The sequence below is a fragment of the Mastigoproctus giganteus genome, chromosome 6 (genome assembly GCF_048544385.1).
Source record: "Mastigoproctus giganteus isolate SK-2022 chromosome 6, ASM4854438v1, whole genome shotgun sequence".
In the NCBI taxonomy this organism is placed as follows: domain Eukaryota; kingdom Metazoa; phylum Arthropoda; class Arachnida; order Uropygi; family Thelyphonidae; genus Mastigoproctus; species Mastigoproctus giganteus.
The window spans coordinates 225239551-225262773 of record NC_143580.1 but is presented as its reverse complement, the minus strand read 5'-3'; the positions used below and the strand labels follow the sequence as shown (position 1 = coordinate 225262773).

Genomic DNA, 23223 nt, shown 5'->3' with positions numbered 1-23223 from the left:
TTGCTGTCACTCATTCATTGCAATGAACTAGCTTTGTTATATTTCTCACAGTACAACAAATCATTGGCAAGAGAACACAGACTGCTTGTGGCAAAGAAAACAAAACTAAGTGGGTATCAGGTTTCTCATATTTTACTAACAAAGCAAATTTTCACTATTGTTAGAGAGTATTTTCTGTTTGTGTACTTTATTAGATTGTTATTGTTTAAGTTAATTAAATAAAAAAGTCAAAAATAACATTACAGTTACCAATTCAACAATTTTTTAAGTTTTCCAAGAAATCAACTATGTAGTAATAGAGGCATGTGATGCAAGAAAACAAGCTTATGTAGCATCAGTGGGGGAAAAAAAAAAAAAAGGAAAAAAAAAACATTTCATACATCCATTCCTTCTAAACATTCGTCCAGTTCTTCCTTGACTTTATTTAAGCTATTGACTTTCACGACAGATGGAAGATTCGACAAGAGAACACAGACTGCTTGTGGCAAAGAAAACAAAACTAAGTGGGTATCAGGTTTCTCATATTTTACTAACAAAGCAAATTTTCACTATTGTTAGAGAGTATTTTCTGTTTGTGTACTTTATTAGATTGTTATTGTTTAAGTTAATTAAATAAAAAAGTCAAAAATAACATTACAGTTACCAATTCAACAATTTTTTAAGTTTTCCAAGAAATCAACTATGTAGTAATAGAGGCATGTGATGCAAGAAAGCAAGCTTATGTAGCATCAGTGGGGAAAAAAAAAAAAAAAAGGAAAAAAAAGAAAAAAAAAAAAAAATTTCATACATCCATTCCTTCTAAACATTCGTCCAGTTCTTCCTTGACTTTATTTAAGCTATTGACTTTCACGACAGATGGAAGTTTGTTCCAGCAATCACCCACTGGCTAAAGGCAAATTTCCACAGATCTATTCTATGACTGTCTTTTCTCAATTTGAATTTATGCACCCTCAGGATTGTAATCTGAGCAAGAGGAAGAATCCCATCATTGAGCCTGCTCAACACATTCAAGGCCTTATACACTTCAATCAGATCACCTTGCAGGTGCCTAGTCTCCAGATGCTACAATTTGCAGAACTTAAGCCTTTCTTGGTAAGACCACCCCTTCGTTCCCCTCACCAATCTTGTTGCCCTTCTCTGCACTCACTCAAGCAACTCACATCCTTCCTAAAATGGGGTCTCCAGACCTGTATGCAGTACTCAAGATGTGACCTGACCAGTGCTTTATACAAAGGGATAATCACCTCCTTTTCCCTACCAGCAAAATTCCTGTATATCATTGACAAAACCTCATTACCTGCTCTGAAAATTTCATATCTGACTGCACAATTACTCCCAGGTCTTTTTCATTTTCTACCACCCTAAGTGTAGTACCACACAGTTGGTACGTTTCTCTGGGGTTACTTCTACCCATATGCAGTACTTTGCATTTGTCAATGTCCAAATACAATTAGTTAGTTATTTGGAGCATTAGCAACTAAGGCCATATTGCTCCGGGAATATGCGGTGGTCATTCCCTGACCTTTCCGCATCCTCCATATTTGGTGGTGACAGACTCGAACCCCGGTCTAATCAAGAAGCATGTGCTATGCACTGCTGTTCCTTCCCACCTGGCTACGGAGGCGCCTCCCATTTGTCAATGTTAAACTTCAGTTGCCACTTCTCTGACCAACTTTTCTAGATCCTGTTGGAATAAGTAGCACACTGCCACTAATAACCCCATCAACCTTTGTATCATCTGCAAACTTCAACATTAAGCCTGATACACCTTTATCAATTTCATTGATATAAATATGCAAAACAACAGTAGGCCCAACACCAAACCCTGGGGGACTCCACTAATAACACTAGTCCACAAAGAACAGCATCCACTGATTACTATTCTCTGTCTTCTCCCACTCAACCATCCTTTTATCCATTGTAACAACTTGCCCTTAATACTATACTGGTCCAATTTGTGGTGTCTCCGTAGCCAGGAGCAGCAGTGTGTAGCACACGCTTCTTGATTAGACCGGGATTGGGTTCGAACCCATGACCACCAAATACGGAGGATGCAGAAAGGTCAAGGAATGATCACTGCATATCCCCGGAGCAATATGGCCTTAGTTGCTAATGCTCCTAAAAACCAAATAACAACAACGGCTCCAATTTGTACTGTAGTCTTCCATTCACAACTGTCAAAAGCTTTCCTGAAATCCAAGTATACTTTGTATGATATCAAAATTATTTTTTGCATCCAGTTCCTTTGTAACCACATCACAGTATCCAATCAAATTTGTCAGACAAGACTTTCCATTAACAAAACCATGCTGTGTCTGAATTATTATTGCAGTCTTGTCTGGATGATCCTGCAATGCTTCTTCAACCAGTGATTCCATTATTTTCCAAGGGAAAACAAGTTAAGCTAACAGGTCTATAATTACCAGTGTCACCCCTTTTGATCCTCCTTTGTGAATTGGGGCCACATTTGCACATCTCCAGTCCATGGGGACCTGCCCTGAGCCGAAGGAAGTTCTCATAATTATGGCTAAGGGTTTGCTTACTTCCTTTACCACCTCCTTTAACATAACTGGATAGATCCCTCCACCCCCAGGTTCCTTTCTTATGTTTAAATTGAACAATTTCTCCTCCACTTCGATCTCAGTTATTACAAAATCATTAAGCACCCTGTTACAGATTGATAAACTTCTGGCATTCTCCTCCCTTAATAACTCCTCAAGTGTGAATGTAAATGTAAAATACTCATTCAGATTGTCAGCTATCTGAGCAGGATCATCAGCAGGAAAATGTTATGAACAAGACTATGAACAAGATAATTTATTTATTTTTGAAGTAGTCATAACATTAACTACAGTATATCCTTGTTTAATATAGCATTATTTGAAATGTGATGCATTTCAAAGTCACTATTCTGAAGTACCAATGACATAAGAGTTTTATATGCATTTTAAGATTATTTGAAATATACCTACAATGAAATTTGAAGTAAGAATCGGGTTTCACAACTTGTGAATAGCCTGTCTAATTTTAAAAGATTGATGAAACCAACTACTGGCAAACATTATGCTTGTTCTACTTTTAACTTGTAGGATTTTTATTAATTGACTTTTAACTCGTTATAGTTCTACTTTTTACTCCTCAGATTTTTATTAATCATTTTGATTAATAAATATCCAAAACCATACTAAGCAAAAATCTGTTATATTTAGGATGGTAAAGAAAAACCCTGGAATTTTAACTTTAATCAAAAATTAATATACAATTAACTCAAGCTTGTTATTTTCATGTTACACCTCATAGTGTAGTGCCAATGCTGGAGGGTTAAAAAAATGTGTGCATCTGTGTATTTTCATTATTATTTCATTGCATAATATATAAAGAGAAATATGTCTGAATGTACAATTTTTAAATTTGCATGCTTAACAAAGTGGGAAACTTGAAATAAAATTGAAAATGACAGCAACTAATAGCTAATATATATGTGCAAGCATACATGTCTGTGTGTTTACATATGAATTATACTCATAATTTTTAAATATCCATATAGATAATATATACACAGAAGTATGTGTGCATGCATGTATTTTTAAATTTCATACCCTTAACCACTTTATAAATTGGAATAGACTAATATTTTCCTGTTTATACTTTATGTTCATGCTCCCCACCCCCCAATTTTGAGTAGAACCAATAAAAGTTCCATCGAAAAAATGACATGTAAAAAAAAAAAAACCATAACAGAGAATGGTCAGTAGCACAAACTGATTACAAGCCTACATGCATTCTACTCAAAAAAGGTTTAAGGATCAGAATTAATAGCCACCATCACTGCAAATTTACATGAATTGAAGAACAAGTTTAGATTCACCACTGATCCCATTCCTCAGATGCTACAATAGGTGGGGTAAGACATAAGAAATAACTAATGGTAATCGTACAGTGGTGTTATAGTAACCAATAAAAACTTCAAGACTACTGTTTTCATTCAGTGCTTAGTATGTGTTACTAAGCTCAAAAACAGCTGGAGTTATAGGCTTGCAATATACTAAAGCTGCTTCAGAATTATCCTGTATATAGTAGTCAAGTATTTTTTTTTTACTTGACTACCATATACAGGGTAATTCTGAAGCAGCTTTAGTATATTGCATATACCCTTTAGTATATACCCTGTATATAGTAGTATAAATATGTAAACTAATTAAGGCCACTTACAAAAACAAACATTAAAATTACAAAACATGAAAGATAAATATTTATTAAAAGAAAGCCAAACATAGATATGTGACATAACCCATCAAAACACATGCAAACATGAAAAAAGCTGATGAACAAACATACAAGGAATGGCTATTAAATAACAAAACTGTGTGCAAAGCCACTACCAGCTGCGAAAAAGCCACAGCAGTTGACTCTGAACCTTTCCCTAGTCACATTCCAAGATACTCATTCGCTTTGCAGTGAGACGGGTTTCATTAACTTTTGTTTTTGCAGTTTGCCAGAAAAATGACAGACAAAAGAATCAAACAATGAATTAACCTCAAATTTTTAACACAACTAAAGAAAATATCAACTGAAAGTTCTGAGTTGTCACATCACATTTATAGGGAAGATAATATGTCAAGAGCTTGTGTGTTTAAATGGCATACAAGATTTTTAGAAGGAAGAGAGAATGTGAAAGACAATGAACGACCAGGCCATTTGGTAGAGCGGGTAAGGACATTGATAAAAACTAGTCATCATTTAAGCATTAGGATAGTTGCATTGGAACTCAATAAGGACAAAGAAATAGTTAGATAAATTTTAACTGAAAATTTGGGCATGATAAAAGCTTGTGCCAAGAAGGTGGCAAATATTTTTTAATGAAGATCAAAGAATGAGAAGACTCCAAGTTTGTGAAGGTATTTTTGAAAAAACTGAAGACAGCCTTTCTGAATACTGTAATTACTTGCAAAAATTACTTAGAGAAACTAACAATGCTGCAGATGTTTTCTCATCTACTTCTCCAGTGATTGTGACAGTGTAACAGCAAAATCAATGACTAAAGAAATGGAGGAGAAAATATCCACAAAATAGATGATTGTTAGCTTCTATCACTAATAGATTCTAAACTTTACATGAAGTGCTTTTATTTCAGGTATTTAAACCATTGTACGCTAGTGCTTCTCGACCTTTGACCAGACACTTGCTCACACTGGACTTGAATTTCTGGAAGTACTGATATATATTTCTATAACCCAGACAATTTATTACACACACTGCAAGGGATAAGCAAAGCATTCCATCTTGCAAAGCAGATGAGATTAGTCGGTGGTTCACTTCACAAACAAACAATTCAAAACTTATCATAGCAGATAATTTAATCTAATCCAAAAATATACTCGCAGAAAATAAAATAACTCAAGGTCAAATAAAAATATAGGGAAAAAAAAAAAAAAAAAAAACATTAGACTATTTAGGACTAATAATGTACAAGTATTTAAATATTTAAATTAAAGAACAAAATATTCTATATTATTACCTTAACTTTTTCTGTAGTTTCAGAATCGAAATTTGGAGCAGGAGGAGCACTTTTTCCAGAAAAAACAGCCATCTGTAAAAGTTGGATCACATATAATTTCCATAACAGAATTCATTATAATTTTAGATATTATTATTCAGAGAAAAATCCCAAAACAGGTAGTAATTCTATATATATAAAAAAAAATATGTGCTGTTTATTTAATAAGAGAAATTTATATAAACCCTGTTATGAAATTCATATCACTATGTAAAAACTGCTATTATTAATAAGACTGCTTGCATCTATAATAAATGTGAATAATTAATTCTTCGGAACAAACCAAACTAGGTAGTGTATGCATTGCATTATATTTCAAGTGCATTAAGTTATCAAATAATACACTACATCAGGGGTTAAAACTCCTATACTGTACTCAAAAAGTGCTTATCTAAACTTCACCACATGAAGTTCAAATGATAAGCAGTCATGAAGCAGGACTTGTGTACAGTGCCAAGGAAATACGTACTCCTAGTAGTGCTTTATTTCTGCTGGAACACCATTCTGGAAGTTGCTTTAATATAAAATATAAAACTAGAAACCTGTAAAAAAAATAACAATTTATAAATGTTGACCACACTTCAAATTCAAAAAAATATAATACTGGAGTGACGTGCGGTATACATGAAATGCTAAGGGCTCTTTTTTTTTTTTTTTTTTTTTTTTGCTTGCCACCTACCCTCCACATGGACAATGTCTGGTCCTTTAGGCACCTCAGACCAAAACTTGGTGATGGTCACTTCTACAATGGAGCCTATCCCATGTACAATCTGAATGTGATTTTTATTTTCCTTGGTTGGATTACTGTTTTAACTCTTCTGATCTCAATGTTTGCTAAGATCATGTCAGCGAAATTATTCTCATAGGGTTGAAATCCTTTATTCCTCATTCCAACTCAAAATCCACATCCTTTATCAAAACCATGGTTTTCCAATAAATGTACTATGGCTATTCAAGACAAGAATGAATACAGAATATTGCAATTGGCATGTATCCAAATCTCCAACTTCGTTTTCTGCCTACACTAAAACTCACAACAACTGTAAACTAAATATTAACCAGTCCATGCTCAATGTCGAATATGGTAAGAGTATAAAAAACTTGCAGTTTGTCCCAGTTTGCAGTTATGCCTTCTGGTCTCTTGCCAAGGCAACTGGCAGCAAATTGTTAGCTCCACATCCTGATGGCATTTTTTCCACTTGTTCTCCAAACCTGTGCTCCTGAACTAACTCCTGTTCATTATCACCTTTTTACACTTTCTTATTCCACTGGTTTTTCCTTCTGCTTTGAATCTATTCACATCCAGCCTAATTCCTAAAAACTGATGACAAATTCCTCCCTTTCATTCACTGTCCTATTGCACCTACCAATACTCTTTCCAAAGTAATGGAGAATCCACCAACTCTTAAACTATCTCGAAAACTTATAACATTCTGAATGCTTTGCCAGTGACAATAGACAGCGTCTTCTAACTTGTCCACTGATGATGGTCTTTCCAAAAGTTAAATTCTTTCTCCCACTCTTTTCCTCTCATATATTACTGACCTTCTTCCACTGACTGGAAATCCTATCCACAGTTTTGCTGATGACTACACACACTACATTCCATCTTCCAGTTTGAAAAATCTAGCACGGCACACCTTCCCAAATGTGCACCACCATTTCCTTAAATACTGTTCTCCAGGTAATTCTCTATGAGGCAAAGAAAACTCAGTTAACTTCGAGCCTTCTATAACTTAGTCCTGTCTTATTCTCGCACAAAAAGTCTACTGCTCCTGAACTCATCTTAAATGAAACTAGACTTTGCATATCTCTATTAGATATTGCCATAGCTTCTGATCTCTCATGGCATAAGTACATCACAAATACGCTTTCTCTGCATCAAAAAACAAGACATTCTTTTTCACTTTTGCCACTACTTCTCTTCCAAACAACTACTCACTTTGTGTGAATCTCAAATCCACCCTACCATGGAATATTTTTCCCACATCTAAGGTGGTGTCCCCAAAACCCCTCAAGCTTCTAGACTCCATTCAAGAAGGCACTGAGATTAATTAATGACCTATCTCTTACAAAGGCTCTACACTTTCTCTTTCACAGACAATCAGTTTCTGCTGCATACCTTTTCTGTAGAAGGGACATTTGAAAAATTTATTACCTGAGTATATAGAGTTTATTTGAGGGGTCTGGTAGCATGTTACTTTTCAACATAGACACCTTTGGAGTCAATACACTTTTGCCAGCTATGCTGCAATACATTTGTTCCAGATGCAAAGAAAGTTTTCTATGGGCTTCTAGGAATGTATCCATTGCAGCAATGACATTACCATCAGTGGGAAAATGGATGCTAGCCAGGCATTTTTTCAAATGAGCAAATGAGTGAAAGTCCAATGGCACTAGGTGAACACAGAAGATGATCCAAGATTTCAAAGCCACACCATGCAATGCAGACATGGCAATGACAACACCACATGGTCTGCGCAACATGCTCCTTTGGCTGTCTGGCCTTTCTGAAGGTAATCCACTAGAAACATTCCATCAGTATCCCAAAAAACTACTGATGCCATCACCTTGCCAGCAGAGGGAATCAACTTTGCTTTCTCTGGAGGAGGGGGGGGGGAAGAAGATCCATGTTTCCACTGTTTGGATTACTCCTTTATCTCTGGCTGGAGGTGATGGACACACATCTCATCCATAATCCCAAACCTTCCAAGGAAATTTGCTGGCCCTTTTGGAAAATGTTCACTTCACTTAACAACCCTTGTGTTTTTGATCTGTCAACAACTTTGGGATCCATTCTATTATTTGTGGTATACACATGCAGGTGAGATGCCCAAGATTGCTGGCAACATACTGAACTGTCACTTGTCAATCACACAACACCACATCTGGAGTGATGGACATTGCAGGTATTCCACAGTGTGGGTCATTTTCCAGGCTCGCTCGCCCACCCTTGTTTAAATTCTGCTGCTCACTTCTTAACCATGTAATAGGAAGGGATATCACTCTTCAATGTTGTAATCATATCCTAATGAATTGCTTTAGGCATTATTCCCTTTCCCACAAATATTGGACGGAAGAAATGCTGCTCCTTCCCACTTGCCTCCGTAGCCAAGTGGGAAGGAGCAGCAGTGCATAGCACACGCTTCTTGATTAGACCGGGATTCGAGCCCGTCACCACTAAATACTGAGGATGCGGAAAGGTCAAGGAATGACCACTGCATATCCCGGAGCAATATGGCCTTAGTTGCTAATGCTCCTAAAAACCAAATAACAAACAAACAAACAAACAAATATTGGATGACTGCACAGTGATTGATTTTGTCCATCTTTCTTCATTCACACAACTTTGTTGACTTCAAGACTTATAATCAAAAAAAATATGTTACTGAAACTACAACCATTCAACAGCCAATCACTGTCTGACTCCAAACTCAGAACTTTTCCTCTTCCTCATTTATCCCTTCTACTTCTGTTCTCTAGAATAACATTCTTTCACATGTATTTCTTGAAAATTACAATCTACGGAAATTCAAGCCTAATGTCAACAAACATCTTCTACCTACTTGGCCTCCTTGCCCACAGACCACACATATACCACCCATGTATGGTACTAAGTAGTATGTATAGTGTGCCGTTGTCAATGTGGCATTAAAGTCACCTTCACCTCCACATGGTGCATTTATGAAGATATAAGCACTGCAAAGCCAGTCAGTGTGGTGTTTTGTGTGTAATAATGTGTGGGTTATGTTGTTAGTGTTGTATGACTGGCCACTTAGTTACTGGGAGGCTGTAATCGCTTGGAAAGCAATCACCAATGTGGAGATTGCTTGTGGAGCCGGGCCTTTACTATCAAAAGAACTCTTTTGGACTGCACCCTCAGTTTGCCGGAACAAGACTGAAGGTTTCCTATTTTTGTAGGAGGAAAGCCTACAAATTTTGTTAAATTAAAAAAAATTAGTTAATTTTTAAAAAAAAGTTGAAAGGAGCAGGGAAGATAATAGTTAGAAGTGGGGTACAGAAAAAGAGTAAAAAGAGGGAGGATGGGAGGAGGCATCTCCAAGACAAAAGTAGAAGTAGGAGACCCATCAATGGGTCCTGAACAAATGGGTGGGGGAGTCAAGAGGTAAGTAAATGGACAACAGTGATAAGGTGGTCTTCTGTCATTCAAATCCCACACTGGGGTGGGGTCAGGCTCCCAGTGTCAGCAGAAGTTTGTATGGTATGAGTTGGCTTAATTAGTTGCTTTTAGTTTTTCACTCATCTTACAAGGATGCAAACTGACATTACCAAACTGACAACATACCGGCATATGTTGTCAGTTTGGTAATGTCAGTCTGATAACAACAGACTCATCACAGTCCAATTAATCATGTTAATGGAAGATCTCTGTATATAATCAGACTTAAAATTTTGTGTGGAGTCATTCTTAATAGGTAATTCTTTGTTAAAGTGAGCATGTAAGGCAGTCATTAGCCTTTCTAATCACATTGAGTTCAGTCTGGTGCCAGTCCTTAGAATTTTTCAATGGGTTTATACCTAAGTGTGAACTGGTACCCTCAAATTTTTCTGATCATGATATGGTTGGGGGGGGGATGAAAAGGCTGGTCAATAAGAAGTATATTTCCTGGATTTTCAGGTAAATTTGTTCATTTAACAATAGAGGGGGGGACTTGAGGAGCAATAGTGAGAAACCTTCAACTTAAGTACTATAAATTGTAATATTTGACCTTTTTGAAAACGTCTACAATTAACGTGAAAAATTTTGGTGTGTAATGTTTATCCGGATGAGTCACCAGTTGGCTTCAAAAAATTTTAAATGCCTCCCTTCAGTCTTTTGCCACAGCAATTTACAGCCTTTTTACTGCAAACAAACCTTCCTATACAATAATATCCATGTTTTTGTTGACAAAAACCTATACATTACCAAAATTTTAGGAGAACACTGGACAAACAAACAGACAAAAAAATGCATGGACAAACCCATCAAAATTAAATTTGGCACACAGATCTAAAAGAATATTCTAAATAAGCCTGGAATTTCTGATATAGATTGCTATCATTTCAAATTTATAGCAATGTTTCTATATAAGTGAACAAGGAGATGGGAAGGGGTTATGGATTCAGAACTGGATCTAAAACTTTCCCAATGACTCACAAAACATACAATGTTTTAAAAAAAAAAGTTTGTTGAGAAATCTTATAATTCTTGAACACATAACGGTAGCTAAAAGATTACAAGTGGGGCTCCACTTTTGCTTCATCTCAAAAGATGGCTTGCCCCATCTTTTGAGCATGTGCACACAAAGTTAAACCTATTTTCCCATGCTAGTCTAGTGAAAAGCTGCTTTAAGTGAATGTGGTTTTTTTTTCTAAATTGTTGTGTATATTGAAAATGACGAAATCTGAATAATGCATGTACAGCCAGTCCTCGTATAACACGTGTTTACACTACACGAATTCGATTATACACGATTTATAAATAGGGGAAGGGAAACGATATCATATATAATACGAACCAAATTCACTTATGCACGATTCACCTTTGTGTTGTCAAGAATTGGCAGTTGAACGCAGAATCACCACAACTGAACGCAACACGATAGGAATGAAGAGAAGATTCTGAAAATGTATTTATGTTTTTTATATCAGTGAAGGGGAAACACATTTCACCATAATAAAGTAAAAACCCACACAATTCCAGCTATCGGTATTATCGCAAATGCCATTAGATCGAGTTTATTACCAGTTTATAAGATTCCACTAGCAGAAACACAACTGGAAATTGTTTTTATTGTTTTATGGTAGTAACCCCCAGAAATGTGCTTTAGTAAAATGTGAGGTGTTAATAGTTATCTCTGCCTTTACGGTGTTGTTTATTCAGTTGCTACACGTGCGCAGCTTTGTTTATGTGTATCAAGCATGCCTCCTCATTTTGTAATTGTGCTTTATTCCCTAAAAATGAGTAAAATACTTAAAAGGTGTGAAAAAGGAAGTGTCCTGGTGAAGACACTACAGATTCAGATAGAAAAAGAAAAGCAATATCGATAAACAGAGGCGGACTGGGTCAAAAATTCTTACCTGGGAAAATTTGTAGTGGCCTCACTATGGTTTATGGCCAAAATCACACCGGCCTCCGGCCCACCGGTTCCCCCAGTAAGGCTTATGGCCAGTCCACCACTGTCGATAGTGAAAAAAATATGAAACTGTGAAACGCTTTGAGCAAAATGAAAGACCATGTGATATTGCACGTGCTACAGGCCTAAATGAGGCAACAACGAGAATTAGAAAGAATGCAGAGAAAATAAAAACTTTCATAGCAGGAACAACTCAAAGTGTAATTTTTTTTTTTTTTTTTTTTTGTTAGTTGTTGGTGCATCGGCTTCTGTGGTCATAATGCACCTCCCAAAGGTTTTTTTGCATTTTACTCTGATCCAAGCCCAAGGCAGGATTTGAACCCGCAACCTTTGGTTTGCCAGGCAGGCACTTTACCCACCTGGCTAGCCCCGTCGGCCAAAGTGTAATTAAAATCCATTAGATCAAGACACAAAGAGTTGGAAGGAATGGAATGGCTGTCATCTGTTTGTATAGAAAATCAAACAAAAAACAAGTTTGCTTACGATGGAAGCAAAAGCATTAGCAATATTTCATTACGTCATAGTCGTAATAAAATACTTACGTATCTTATTACAATTATTTATTGTGTTTGGTAATGTTTTAGTTACAAGTGTGTGTTCGATCTTGGGTGTTCGGCACCTAACCCTACTTTTCCCATAGGGCCTGTTGTTTATATTGCACGATTTTGCATTGCATGAGGGTTTCTAGGAACACAGCAATCGTGCTATACGAGGACTGACTGTACATTAAATTTTGTTGTAAACTTGGATAGTCAGCCACGAAACACACAAAATGCTTGTTCCAGTTTAGAGGGATGATGCTATAAAGAAAACAGCAGTTTTCAAGTGGTTTTCAAAGGTTTCCATGAAGAAATTTTTTTGCTTGAAGACAAAGAAAGCAGTCATCCCAAAATGATTCAAAACATCAATGAAATTAGTGCCATCATTTCAATCTGATCAATGAATGACTATTCAAGAAATTACCAGGGAGACATCTCTTTTACTTGGCTTAGTTCTGACCAATCTGATGGGATTTAGGCATGAGACACGTGGGTGTCGAGTTTGTTCCATGAATTCTCACTCAATATCAAAGATGGCACCGAGTCCCCATTCCATCTGAGTTTTAAGCAAGCTGTGTTGGGCCCTTCGATTTTAACAAAAATTATAACAGATGATGAGTCTCGGGTGTGTGAATATGACCAAAAGACCGAGGTTCAGTCTCTCAATAGAAAACAATATGGTTACCAAACAAAGCCAATAAAGTGAACTGCTCAAAATCACATGTGCAGGTAATGCTGATTGCATCTTTCAATGAGGGGGTGATGTTAGAATTTGTTCCACAAGGTGTCACTGTTAATGCAGACCAAGAAGTTTTAAAACAACTGATAGATGGGGGTTAATGACTGTATTCTTGTCAAAATCATTAAGTGAAAATTCTCCAGCCTATGTGGTCATGCTACAGTACACACGGAACATTTTATAGGTTACAAAGGCCGATTACTTCATATAGTTTTCTGTCACATGAGACTGCTAACTGACAACAATTTGAAGTTTAACATGCCTTACATACCTTACTACATGGTCATAAAAAATTAAGGTTTGTTATATATTAAACTTTTAGTTTCTAATACAGATGTTTTAACTTTTTTTTTTCCAAGGGAATGTAAAAGTATACCTATATCGCAATATAGTCACCATGAAAAAATTAATAAATATTATTAAAGAAAACTATGCATTCAAATATAAATGGAAAAGTGTTAAAAATAAATTACCATACCTTAAAGCCAGTTGGAGTTGTTGCTCTCTTATGAACATCTCTTATAGAAGATGCAATATGAGTGCCACGAACAAAGAAGAAGGCTTCATTATTAGATATCTGAAACTATTAGGGAACATTAGCACACATTCAAAATGAAATTTAAACCTGCAGTTATTTTTATGAACATTTATAAATGCACAAACTTATTATTAAATATTAAGACAGCCTGCATGGCATCTGAGAACCATCAAGATATGAAAATGGCTAGAAAATACAGTGTTATAATCTACAATTAAGAGCAGTTACTACATATTTAAAAAATTGGAATTGTGCAATTTCACATAAGTGCGTTTTACACTTACTTTGGCCATTTTTAAAGAACACAGAGCCACTATAAGAATGGGACTTAGTACAGTCAAACCACTGGCTATATTATATTATTTTATAATAATTAATATTATAACTTAAACCAGTGTTTCCCAAATTTTTTTAGTCACGGAACACTTTTCATCTCATAACATATTCACAGAACACTTACGAAACACAAGTTTAGCAAGAGCTGAAGATTGTTGTTGTTGTTGTTTGGTTTTTAGGAGCATTAGCAACTAAGGCCATATTGCTCCAGGATATGCGGTGGTCATTCCTTGACCTTTCCGCATCCTCCGTATTTGGTGGTGACGGGCTCGAACCCCGGTCTAATCAAGAAGCGTGTGCTACGCACTGCTGCTCCTTCCCACCTGGCTACGGAGGCGCCGCAAGAGCTGAAGAACTGTTGCTAATATTTTATTACATATGGTGCACTGTGCATCAGGATGTAAAGCCAAAATTCAAATAACTGTCATTATACTTTCGTTTTGGTCTTTTATTAGTTGGTTCCTGTTTTTTTTTCACTTCGGATTTCTGGGGAACAAAACACTGCAATTTTCATCCTCACTTTGAAGTGTGACAATATTGTGTTCGTTTTCAACGACCACAGTTGCACTACTGGAAGTACTTTGCTTCTCGTTTTAAACTTCCTTTTTTCAACCACAAATCCATGGTCATTTATTTTAATAATAATATTTCGAAATACTAATAACTATCAAAAAAAATTTAAACAAAGAAGTGAGTTTAGTTATGATATCGGTTCGCTTCCTCATCTCCTTCAACCCATGTACTCCAGGCTAAATCGCATACGAATGGCATACTTGCCATACTAGATCACTAAATTGCTACCTTTTCATAGGTGTCATTACCTCTACACATATTTCTCTATTCAAAGCCCACCACAATAAAGTGTTCCGCAGTCTATGCCAATTTATTAATAACCAAAAAAAAATTATGTTAAATATTATAACGATAAAAAAGTGGTGTACGCTACAAATATGCAAAATTTATTTATTATTATTTTAAATTATTAATTACGATTTTTTGCAGAACACTTGTTCAAATCTCATGGAATACTAGTGTTCTGCGGAACATAGTTTGAGAAACTGCTGGCTTAAACAAACTCTAAACAGTTCACACAAACATTACTTCAATTTAATAGTGTATTTGAAAAGCTACTCATGAAGTGAAACATTTCTTGAAGAAACACAATATTATGAGTTTTACAACAGCTTATAAATATATATATATATATATATATATATATATATATATATATATATATATATATGGATGTATAATCAAAAGGTTTGTAGACTGTTTTTGTATCTTAAAATTGCAGCATCATAGCAGGCTCTGAATTGTCACAATACATTCAAGCAACTTGTCGTTGACATAGCAGCTCATAAATCACCCATTAAGACAACCATAAATCACCTATGAGTTACCTTACATAAATCATCCACGAAATACTAACGATACAGTAACTTGTGAATCAACCCACGAGTTACTAATGATAGAGTAACTTGTGAATCAACCCACCAGTTACTAACGATACAGTAACTTGTGAATCAACCCACCAGTTACTAACGATACAGTAACTTGTGAATCAACCCACCAGTTACTAACGATACAGTAACTTGTGAATCAACCCACGAGTTACTAACAATACAGTAGCTCATAAATTACCCATGAGTTACTAAAGATATAATAGCACATGAATCACCCATTTATCTGCAGTCAGTCAGTCTGAATTAGTTTGAAAAATCCTCTTCTGAAATTTTACTTATCAGTAAATTTGCATCAAATTTTACTTAAAATTAGTGAAAAGTGCATCAGGAACCAACAAAATGTTAAAAACAGCTTTTGGAGATATGCTATATGTTGCTTGAAGACTTTTCAGTGGTTTGCAAAGTTCTTTAAATTCAAAAACCAATAATCCAATCTGATCAAGAGTGGTTGATGTTTAACTATATGCAAAGTTCCTAATGGAAGCGATATTTCTTATAGGACATGCCAACTGTTTTTAACATGATTTGGGAAAGCAACACATTTCAGCCAAGTTTGTGCTTGCATCCTCACTGATGATGAGAGATGGTAGAGAGTTCTTGCATGTCACGATCTTTTGTCAACTTGCTGCTAGCATGTGAGCCAGCAGCAACACAGCTCACACTTGAAGAATCATGGGGGGGTATGGTTTGACTGGAAACAAAGGCCTAGTTCACTCAATGGAAGATCCCATTTTCTCCAAGGCCCAAAAAAACTCAATCAAAATTGAACCATGATTATCTTATTTTTTGACTCATGAGAGTTGGACATTACAAATTTGTCCCACATTGACTCAAAACTGAATCAAGGATATTACGAAATTGTTCTACAGCAACTGCATGATACTGTTTGGAGAAAACAGCTCAAAGTGGGCTTCAAGGAATCGGTGCTTACATCATGACAACCCACCCCTATGTGGAGCATTCAAGAACTTGTGCAGCACTCCTAACACTGTGGTCTCTCATCCACCTTAACTGGATATAGCTCCTTATGACTTGTTTTCCAAACTTAAAGTCCCTTTGAAAGATTACAGATTTGCAATTACTGAAGAATTTATTCAGAACGTGAGACAGAAGCTATAAGAAATTTCAAAAGGCCATCAAGGATATTACAGGATCTCCCGATTTACGTAATACTCTACTTACGGAAATTCGACTTTACGTAAGTTTTTGCCGGCCGGTGCAAATTTACAAAAATCGTGGAAACGTATTTTGCATCCCACTGGAATAAATGGAGGTATCGTGAAAATATTGTAATGTGAACCCAACAACACTTTTTTTTTTTTTTTTTTTTGTAATTCGTTCCAATTCCTTGGAAGTTGAAAATTTCACTACCCTTTCATCATTATCATATGTTCCCATTATAAGAATTGATTTTTTGTAAAATAATAAGGAGTCTACCTCAATACGGTACATAGAACACTTCCGTATGATACCCTCCAGAAATTAAAACGGAAAAAACAAAAAAACCGACAACTTACCGGTACATTAGAGTAAAATATAAATAATTAAATAATTAAAAACCAATTTAACACAATTCAAATCAATTTAAAACAATTAAAAATCAAATTAACGCAATTAAAAGAATCTAACGAAAATATTCAAAACGGTTTTCCTTTCTGAAACTGACAATGCTTTTCGACCGTATGTCGTGATCACAGGAATGAAAATTCTTTATGTAAGTTTTTGCCGGCCAGTGCAAACTTACAAAAACTTCAGGAAGTAAAATCGTTTTGAATATTTTCATTAGATTCTTTTAATTGCATTAATTTGATTTAAATTGTGTTAAATTGGTTTTTAATTATTTAATTATTTATATTTTACTCTAATGTACCAGTAAGTTGTCGCCTTTTTAGTTTTTTCCATTTTAATTTCTGGAGGGTATCATACGGAAGTGTTCTACGTACCATATTGAGGTAGACTCCTCTTATTATTTTACAAATATTATTATCAACGTAGAACGTATTGAGTATAACAGCTCTGATTCATACTATATAAGAATTGATTTTTAACGCATTTGTGATATTTTTCTAAAGAACGTTTCTAGAGGTCATGATCATAAAACAATTTGCACTTTCCGGTTTATTGGGCTTTTCAGTTAGTGCATCTAAATATAAACGGGTAGTAAACTCAATCTTATTGCATTTGCAATAATACCAATAACTGGAATTCTGTGGGTTTTTACGCTATTATGGTGAAATGTGTTCCCCTTCACTGAAATCTTCAATCATATAAAAACAAATTTTCAGAAACTTCTCTGCATTCCTATTTACGTATTACAATGACGAAGGGAAAACGACCAGCGAAAAGTGCAAGTGGTGGTAGTGCCAGGAAACGAAACAAAATTGATTTAGAAATGAAGATGATTAATTAAGAAGTACGAAGCAGGACAAAGTTTGTCATCCATTGCAAGGGAATTAGGTCTCGCTACTTCAATAGTGAATACTATTTTAAAGGACAGTATGCATATAAAAGAACATGTCAAAGGATCAACGCACTTAAGATCAACAGTGATCACAAAACAGCGTTCAGGTGCTATATCGAAGATGGAACGGCTGTTAATAATATGGATGGAAAATCAGATTCAGAAGCGAGTGCCCCTGAGTTTAATGATCATTCAAGCAAAAGCAACAGTATTTATAAAGATATTAAGGATAAGTACGGCGAACCCCAACCCAAGTTCATGGCAAGCAATGGTTGGTTTAATAGGTTCAAGCATCACGCTGGTTTCCACAACGATAAAGAATGTAGTGAAGTTGCAGTGCCGATTCTGCAGCAGCAGAGAAATTTTGTGATGTGTTGGAAAAAATTATTGATGAAGGCGGCTATTCAACGCAGCAAATTTTTAATATTAAGGAGACTGCTCTGTATTAGAAAAAAATTCTGAATGGAACGTCCACTGCCAAAGAGGAAAATACAATGTCAGGTTTCAAGGCTTCAAAAGATAGGGCTACGCTCTTGCTTGGGGCTAATGCAGCGGGAGATTACAGATTAAAACCACTGCTTGTGTACCATTCTGGAAATCCTTGTGCATTTAAGGGCATCAATAAAGCCACCCTACCCGTGCTTTTCCGATCGAACCAGAGAGCATGGATAACAATATCTCCTTTGAGGATTGGCTTAAATGCTGCTTCATTCCTGAGGTTGAAAAATACTGTAAAGACAACTACGTTCCTTTCAAGATTTTGCTTCTATTAGATATATCCTTGGACATCCTATGTATCTGGATGATTTCAATTCGAACGCGAGAGTAATATTTCTACCGCCAAACGTGACTTCACTCATCCAAACTATGGATCAGGGTGTTATTTCAAATTTAAAAGCATACTATTTACGCACAACATTTGCTCAGACATTGTCTGCAGTAGACGGTGAGATAAATTTTACGTTAAGACACTTTTGTAAATCTTACAATATTTACCACGCCATCTTAAATAATAATAAGGCCTGGGCGGAAATTACTAAAAGTTGTTTAAATGGTGCATGGAAGAAAATAAGGCCATGGCTCGTAAAAGGCTTCGAAGGATTTGAAAAAGACGAATTATATGAAGAGGTTACAGATAAGATTGTAAAGGTTGCAGAGCTACTTCAGTTGGAGGTTGATGCCAAAGATGTGGAGGACTTAAGAGGAAGAAGAGAAGGAATTATCTAACAAAAAACTTATTGACTTGCAGACAGCAATAGTGAAAGAAGCAAATGCTGACGAAGCTCAAGATGAACCAAACAGGAGCAGAGACACTTCATCACCAGAGAGATGGCAATGGCATTTCGTGAAATTGCATCGGCAATGGCAAGGTTTGAGAAGATGGATCCTGACAGCGAACTATTCTTAAAAGTTAACAGAGGGGTGAATGATATGCTTGCTTGCTTGCTACAAAGAACTCTACAATGAAAAAAAAAGTCACCGTGCAGTCATCCATTAATATGTTCTTTAGTGAGGTTGAGCAGCCGATCCCTTTTAAATCTCCATAGCCCTCAACCTCCGCAGCGGCGTACTTATCAGCTGAAGATGTCGATTCTGGCAACGATGCTTGAGGAGGTAAAACTTACTGATGTTATGCCTGTCTCCTTTCTTTTTTTGTAATTTTATAATTTTGAATTTTTTTTTTTAAATTGCATGCTTTTGTAATTTTTCCTGCGCATGAGATAAAAAATTGAATAAATACAATAAATAATTCTATTTACATGTTAGTCGAACATTTCTTTTTTGATTCAATCAATCAATTTGGTAAGCACAGTTGCGAGTGCTGAACAAGCATGGGGGAATTTCCAACTTATTTAAATCAGACTTACGTAGCGTTCCTCGGAAAGCAACCCTTACATAAGTCTGAAATTCTCTGAGCAGTGTAAGCTGCCTGCTTACACTGCTCAGAGAATTTCATATCCATCAATTTTAATTCAATCCCAGCAAGTGTCTAAGTTATTTTGGGGCTGCTATTCCTTAAGTGTAGGATCTTGCATTTTACTACATTACAACATAGCTGTTCCCTTTCAGACCATTCCCGAAGTCTGTTCAAGTCACCCTGAAGAAGCACTGCTTGACATTGATAATTAACAAATCTCCCAATCTTTACACCATCAAATTTTCTCCAGTCCGTGGGGACTTCCCCTTAGACTCAGGGGAAGTCCCCACAGACTGGAGATGTGCAAATGTATCCCCAATTCACAAGGGCAATCTAAGGGTGACACGAGTAATTACAGATCAGTTAGTTTAACTTCTGTTCTGGGGAAAATAATGGAGTCACTGATTAAAGATGCACTGCAGAATCGTCTAGACAGACTGCAGCAATAATTCATACACAGCATGGGTTTGTTAAGGAAAAGTCTTGTCTGACAAATTTAATTGGATGTTATAATTTAGTTACAAAGGAACCAGATGCAAAAAATAATTTTGATATCATATACTTGGATTTCAGGAAAGCTTTTAACACTGATGTGAATGGAAGATTACTATACAAATTGGAGCAGTATGGTATTAAGGGTAAGGTGCTACAATGGATAAAAGGGTGGTTGAGTGGGAGAAGACAGAGAGTAGTAATCAATGACCACTGCTCTTTGTGGACTAATGTTATTAGTGGAGTCCCACAGGGTTCTATGTTGGGCCCACTGTTGTTTTATATTTTTATCAATGATATTGATGAAGGTATATCAGGCTTAGTGTCGAAGTTTGCTTTTTTTTTTTTTTTTTTTTTTTTGGTAGTTGTTGGAGCATCGGCTTCTGTAGCCATAATGCACCTTCCAAGGTTTTTGCAGTACTTTGATCCAAGCCCGAGGCGGGATTCGAACCCGCGACCTTTGGGTTGCCAGGCAGGCACTTTATCCACCCAGCTAGCCCGGTCGGCGTCAAAGTTTGCAGGTGATACAAAGGTTGGCAGGGCTGTTAATGATAGTAATGGCAGTGTGCTACTGCAACAGGATCTAGAAAATTTGGGCAAATGAGCTGAGAAGTGGCAACTGAAGTTTAACATTAACAAATGCAAAGTACATATGGGTTGTAGTCACTCCAGAGGAACGTACCAACTGTGTGGTACTACCCTTAGGGTGGTAGAAAATGAAAAAGACATGGGGGTGATTGTGCAGTCAGATATGAAGTTTTCTAAGCAATGCAGACAGGCTGCCACAGCAGGTCATGGGGTATTATCAATGATATACAGGAATTTTGCTAGGAGGGAGGAAGTGATTATCCCTTTGTATAAGCCAATGGTCAGGCCACACCTTGAGTACTGCGTACAGGTCTGGAAGCTTCATTTTAGGAAGGATGTAGAGTTGCTTGAGCATGTATACAGACAGGCTGCCACAGCAGGTCATGGGGTATTATCAATGATATACAGGAATTTTGCTAGGAGGGAGAAAGTGATTATCCCTTTGTATAAGCCAATGGTCAGGCCACACCTTGAGTACTGCGTACAGGTCTGGAAGCTTCATTTTAGGAAGGATGTAGAGTTGCTTGAGCATGTATAGAGAAGGGCAACAAGATTGGTGAGGGGAACGAAGGGGGTGATCTTACCAAGAAAGGCTTAAGTTCTGCAAATTGCAGTGCCTGGAGAGTAAGCACCTGCGAGGTGATCTGATTGAGATGTATAAGGCCTTGAATGGGTTGAGCAAGCTGAATGTGGATGGGATTCTTCCTGTTGCTCAGACTAAGAACCTGAGGGGCACAGTTGCAAATTGAGGAAAGACAGTTGTAAAATAGATGTGTGTAAATTTGCCTTTAGCCAGCAGGTAGTTAATTGCTGGAACAACTTCCATCTGTCGTGGAAGTTGATAGCTTAAATAAATTGAAGAAGGAACTGGACAAACTTTTGAGGGAATGGTTGTGTGAAATTTTTTTTTTGGCTGATACTACATAAGCTCATATGCTTGCTTTCTTGCATAACATACCTCTATTACTAGTACTACTATTACTTTGACCCATAATCATCAGATAAATGCGTGTGTATATTACCCTTCCCTCCAAACTAGCAGTTTCCCTGAACCCATGATATCCTCAATGATAATGGCAAAATACTGTCTCTCTACAAAATAGATTCCTTCTACCTACAAGTGTGGGCCATGCTGATTCCCCCACTCCAATTAGCCTTGCAGAGTCCCTAAGTTCCAAGTTAAGGATTTCAGTATATAATTCCTCCTATCATGTCTGGGCAGAATTGCTGACACATACGCATTCTGACCTAACTAACAGCATTTTTTCAGTATGAGCCTATATTTATCCAACAAATCATCAGGTTGTGTTTATAAACAGGCTGCACTTTTTTTCTTTTTTTTCTCTTTTTTTTTTTTGCTCTTTGGTTTAAAATTTATACTATTAAGTTCTGTGGGCATACATTATATAGATTTGTCTTCTAGCATCCTAGTTAATAAATCTTTATTAGTAACAATCTGAGTATAAATGAATAGGTACTTCAGTAATTCGATTATAATATTTTGAAGTTTTGATTAAATCTATATTTGCAACTTATTGTGTATTTGTTGTTTATAATTCTATATACACTGCTGAACACTGAAAAATAATAGATAAAGAGCCATGAAAATCAAATTAAGAAGTCTGTTTCCGAGATATGCAAATTTATAAAAATTAATATTATTATAGCTTAAACAAACTCTAAACAGTTCACACAAATATTACTTCAATTTAATAGCATATTTGAAAAGCTACTCATGAAATGAAACATGAAGTTTCTGAATTTCAATCTTATAAAGAAACCCAATTTTATATGATATATGGATAACAAGATAGAGGCTTTAAAGTTGTTGGAAAGATAAGCCAGTTGTTGTTGCCAGAGAAATTTTGATTGCATTTCTTCCTGTAAAAAGTTCACAACAGGCCAAAGACATGAAAGTATGCAGCATATCTTCAAGCAATGAAAACAGACAGAATTGTAGAACTTCATGACATCAATGCAAGCTACTGCCACACAAGTTGGCTGCAACATGAATTTTGTGCAACAATGAATGTAGTGGTCAGATTAAGAACACTAATAAGGGACTGGCCAAGAAGATCACTGGATCTGGAGGATGGTGTTGTATGACCCATTAAATGGTGTGAATGGGTCACGCAACACCATCTGGAACACCAAAGCCAACTAAAGAGAATCAGTGGCAAAGCATGTATCCATGCAAACCATATGCCATCATTTGAAAGATGTCATACTACAGGCAAAATGACCAGATCAAGGCACACCATTACTGCCAAACCACAGAATCATTGGTAAGAATAGTGCAATGCTTAATCATTGGAGACAAGAACAGTGGTCTATGCTGCTCACCGAAGAATCTCAGTTCTGCTCAGGATGCCACAATAGGCAAACAACCATTTGGAGGCATCCTAACCAGCAACATACTAGAGTATACTATTATTTGAAGTCTATACTTCTTCCA

General features: G+C 36.2%; 1 protein-coding gene across 1 annotated transcript in view; it reads right to left on the bottom strand.

Annotated features, from left to right (window-relative positions):
• Positions 1 to 23223, bottom strand: part of LOC150085036 (nuclear RNA export factor 1-like) — a 152418-nt gene that overhangs the window by 75987 nt on the left and 53208 nt on the right. The window contains exons 7-8 of the mRNA XM_090376440.1: positions 13451 to 13555; positions 5519 to 5590 (exon numbers count right to left, since the gene is read on the bottom strand). Of these exons, the coding sequence (XP_090232566.1) occupies positions 5519 to 5590; positions 13451 to 13555 (177 nt within the window). The remainder of the gene's footprint in view (positions 1 to 5518; positions 5591 to 13450; positions 13556 to 23223) is intronic.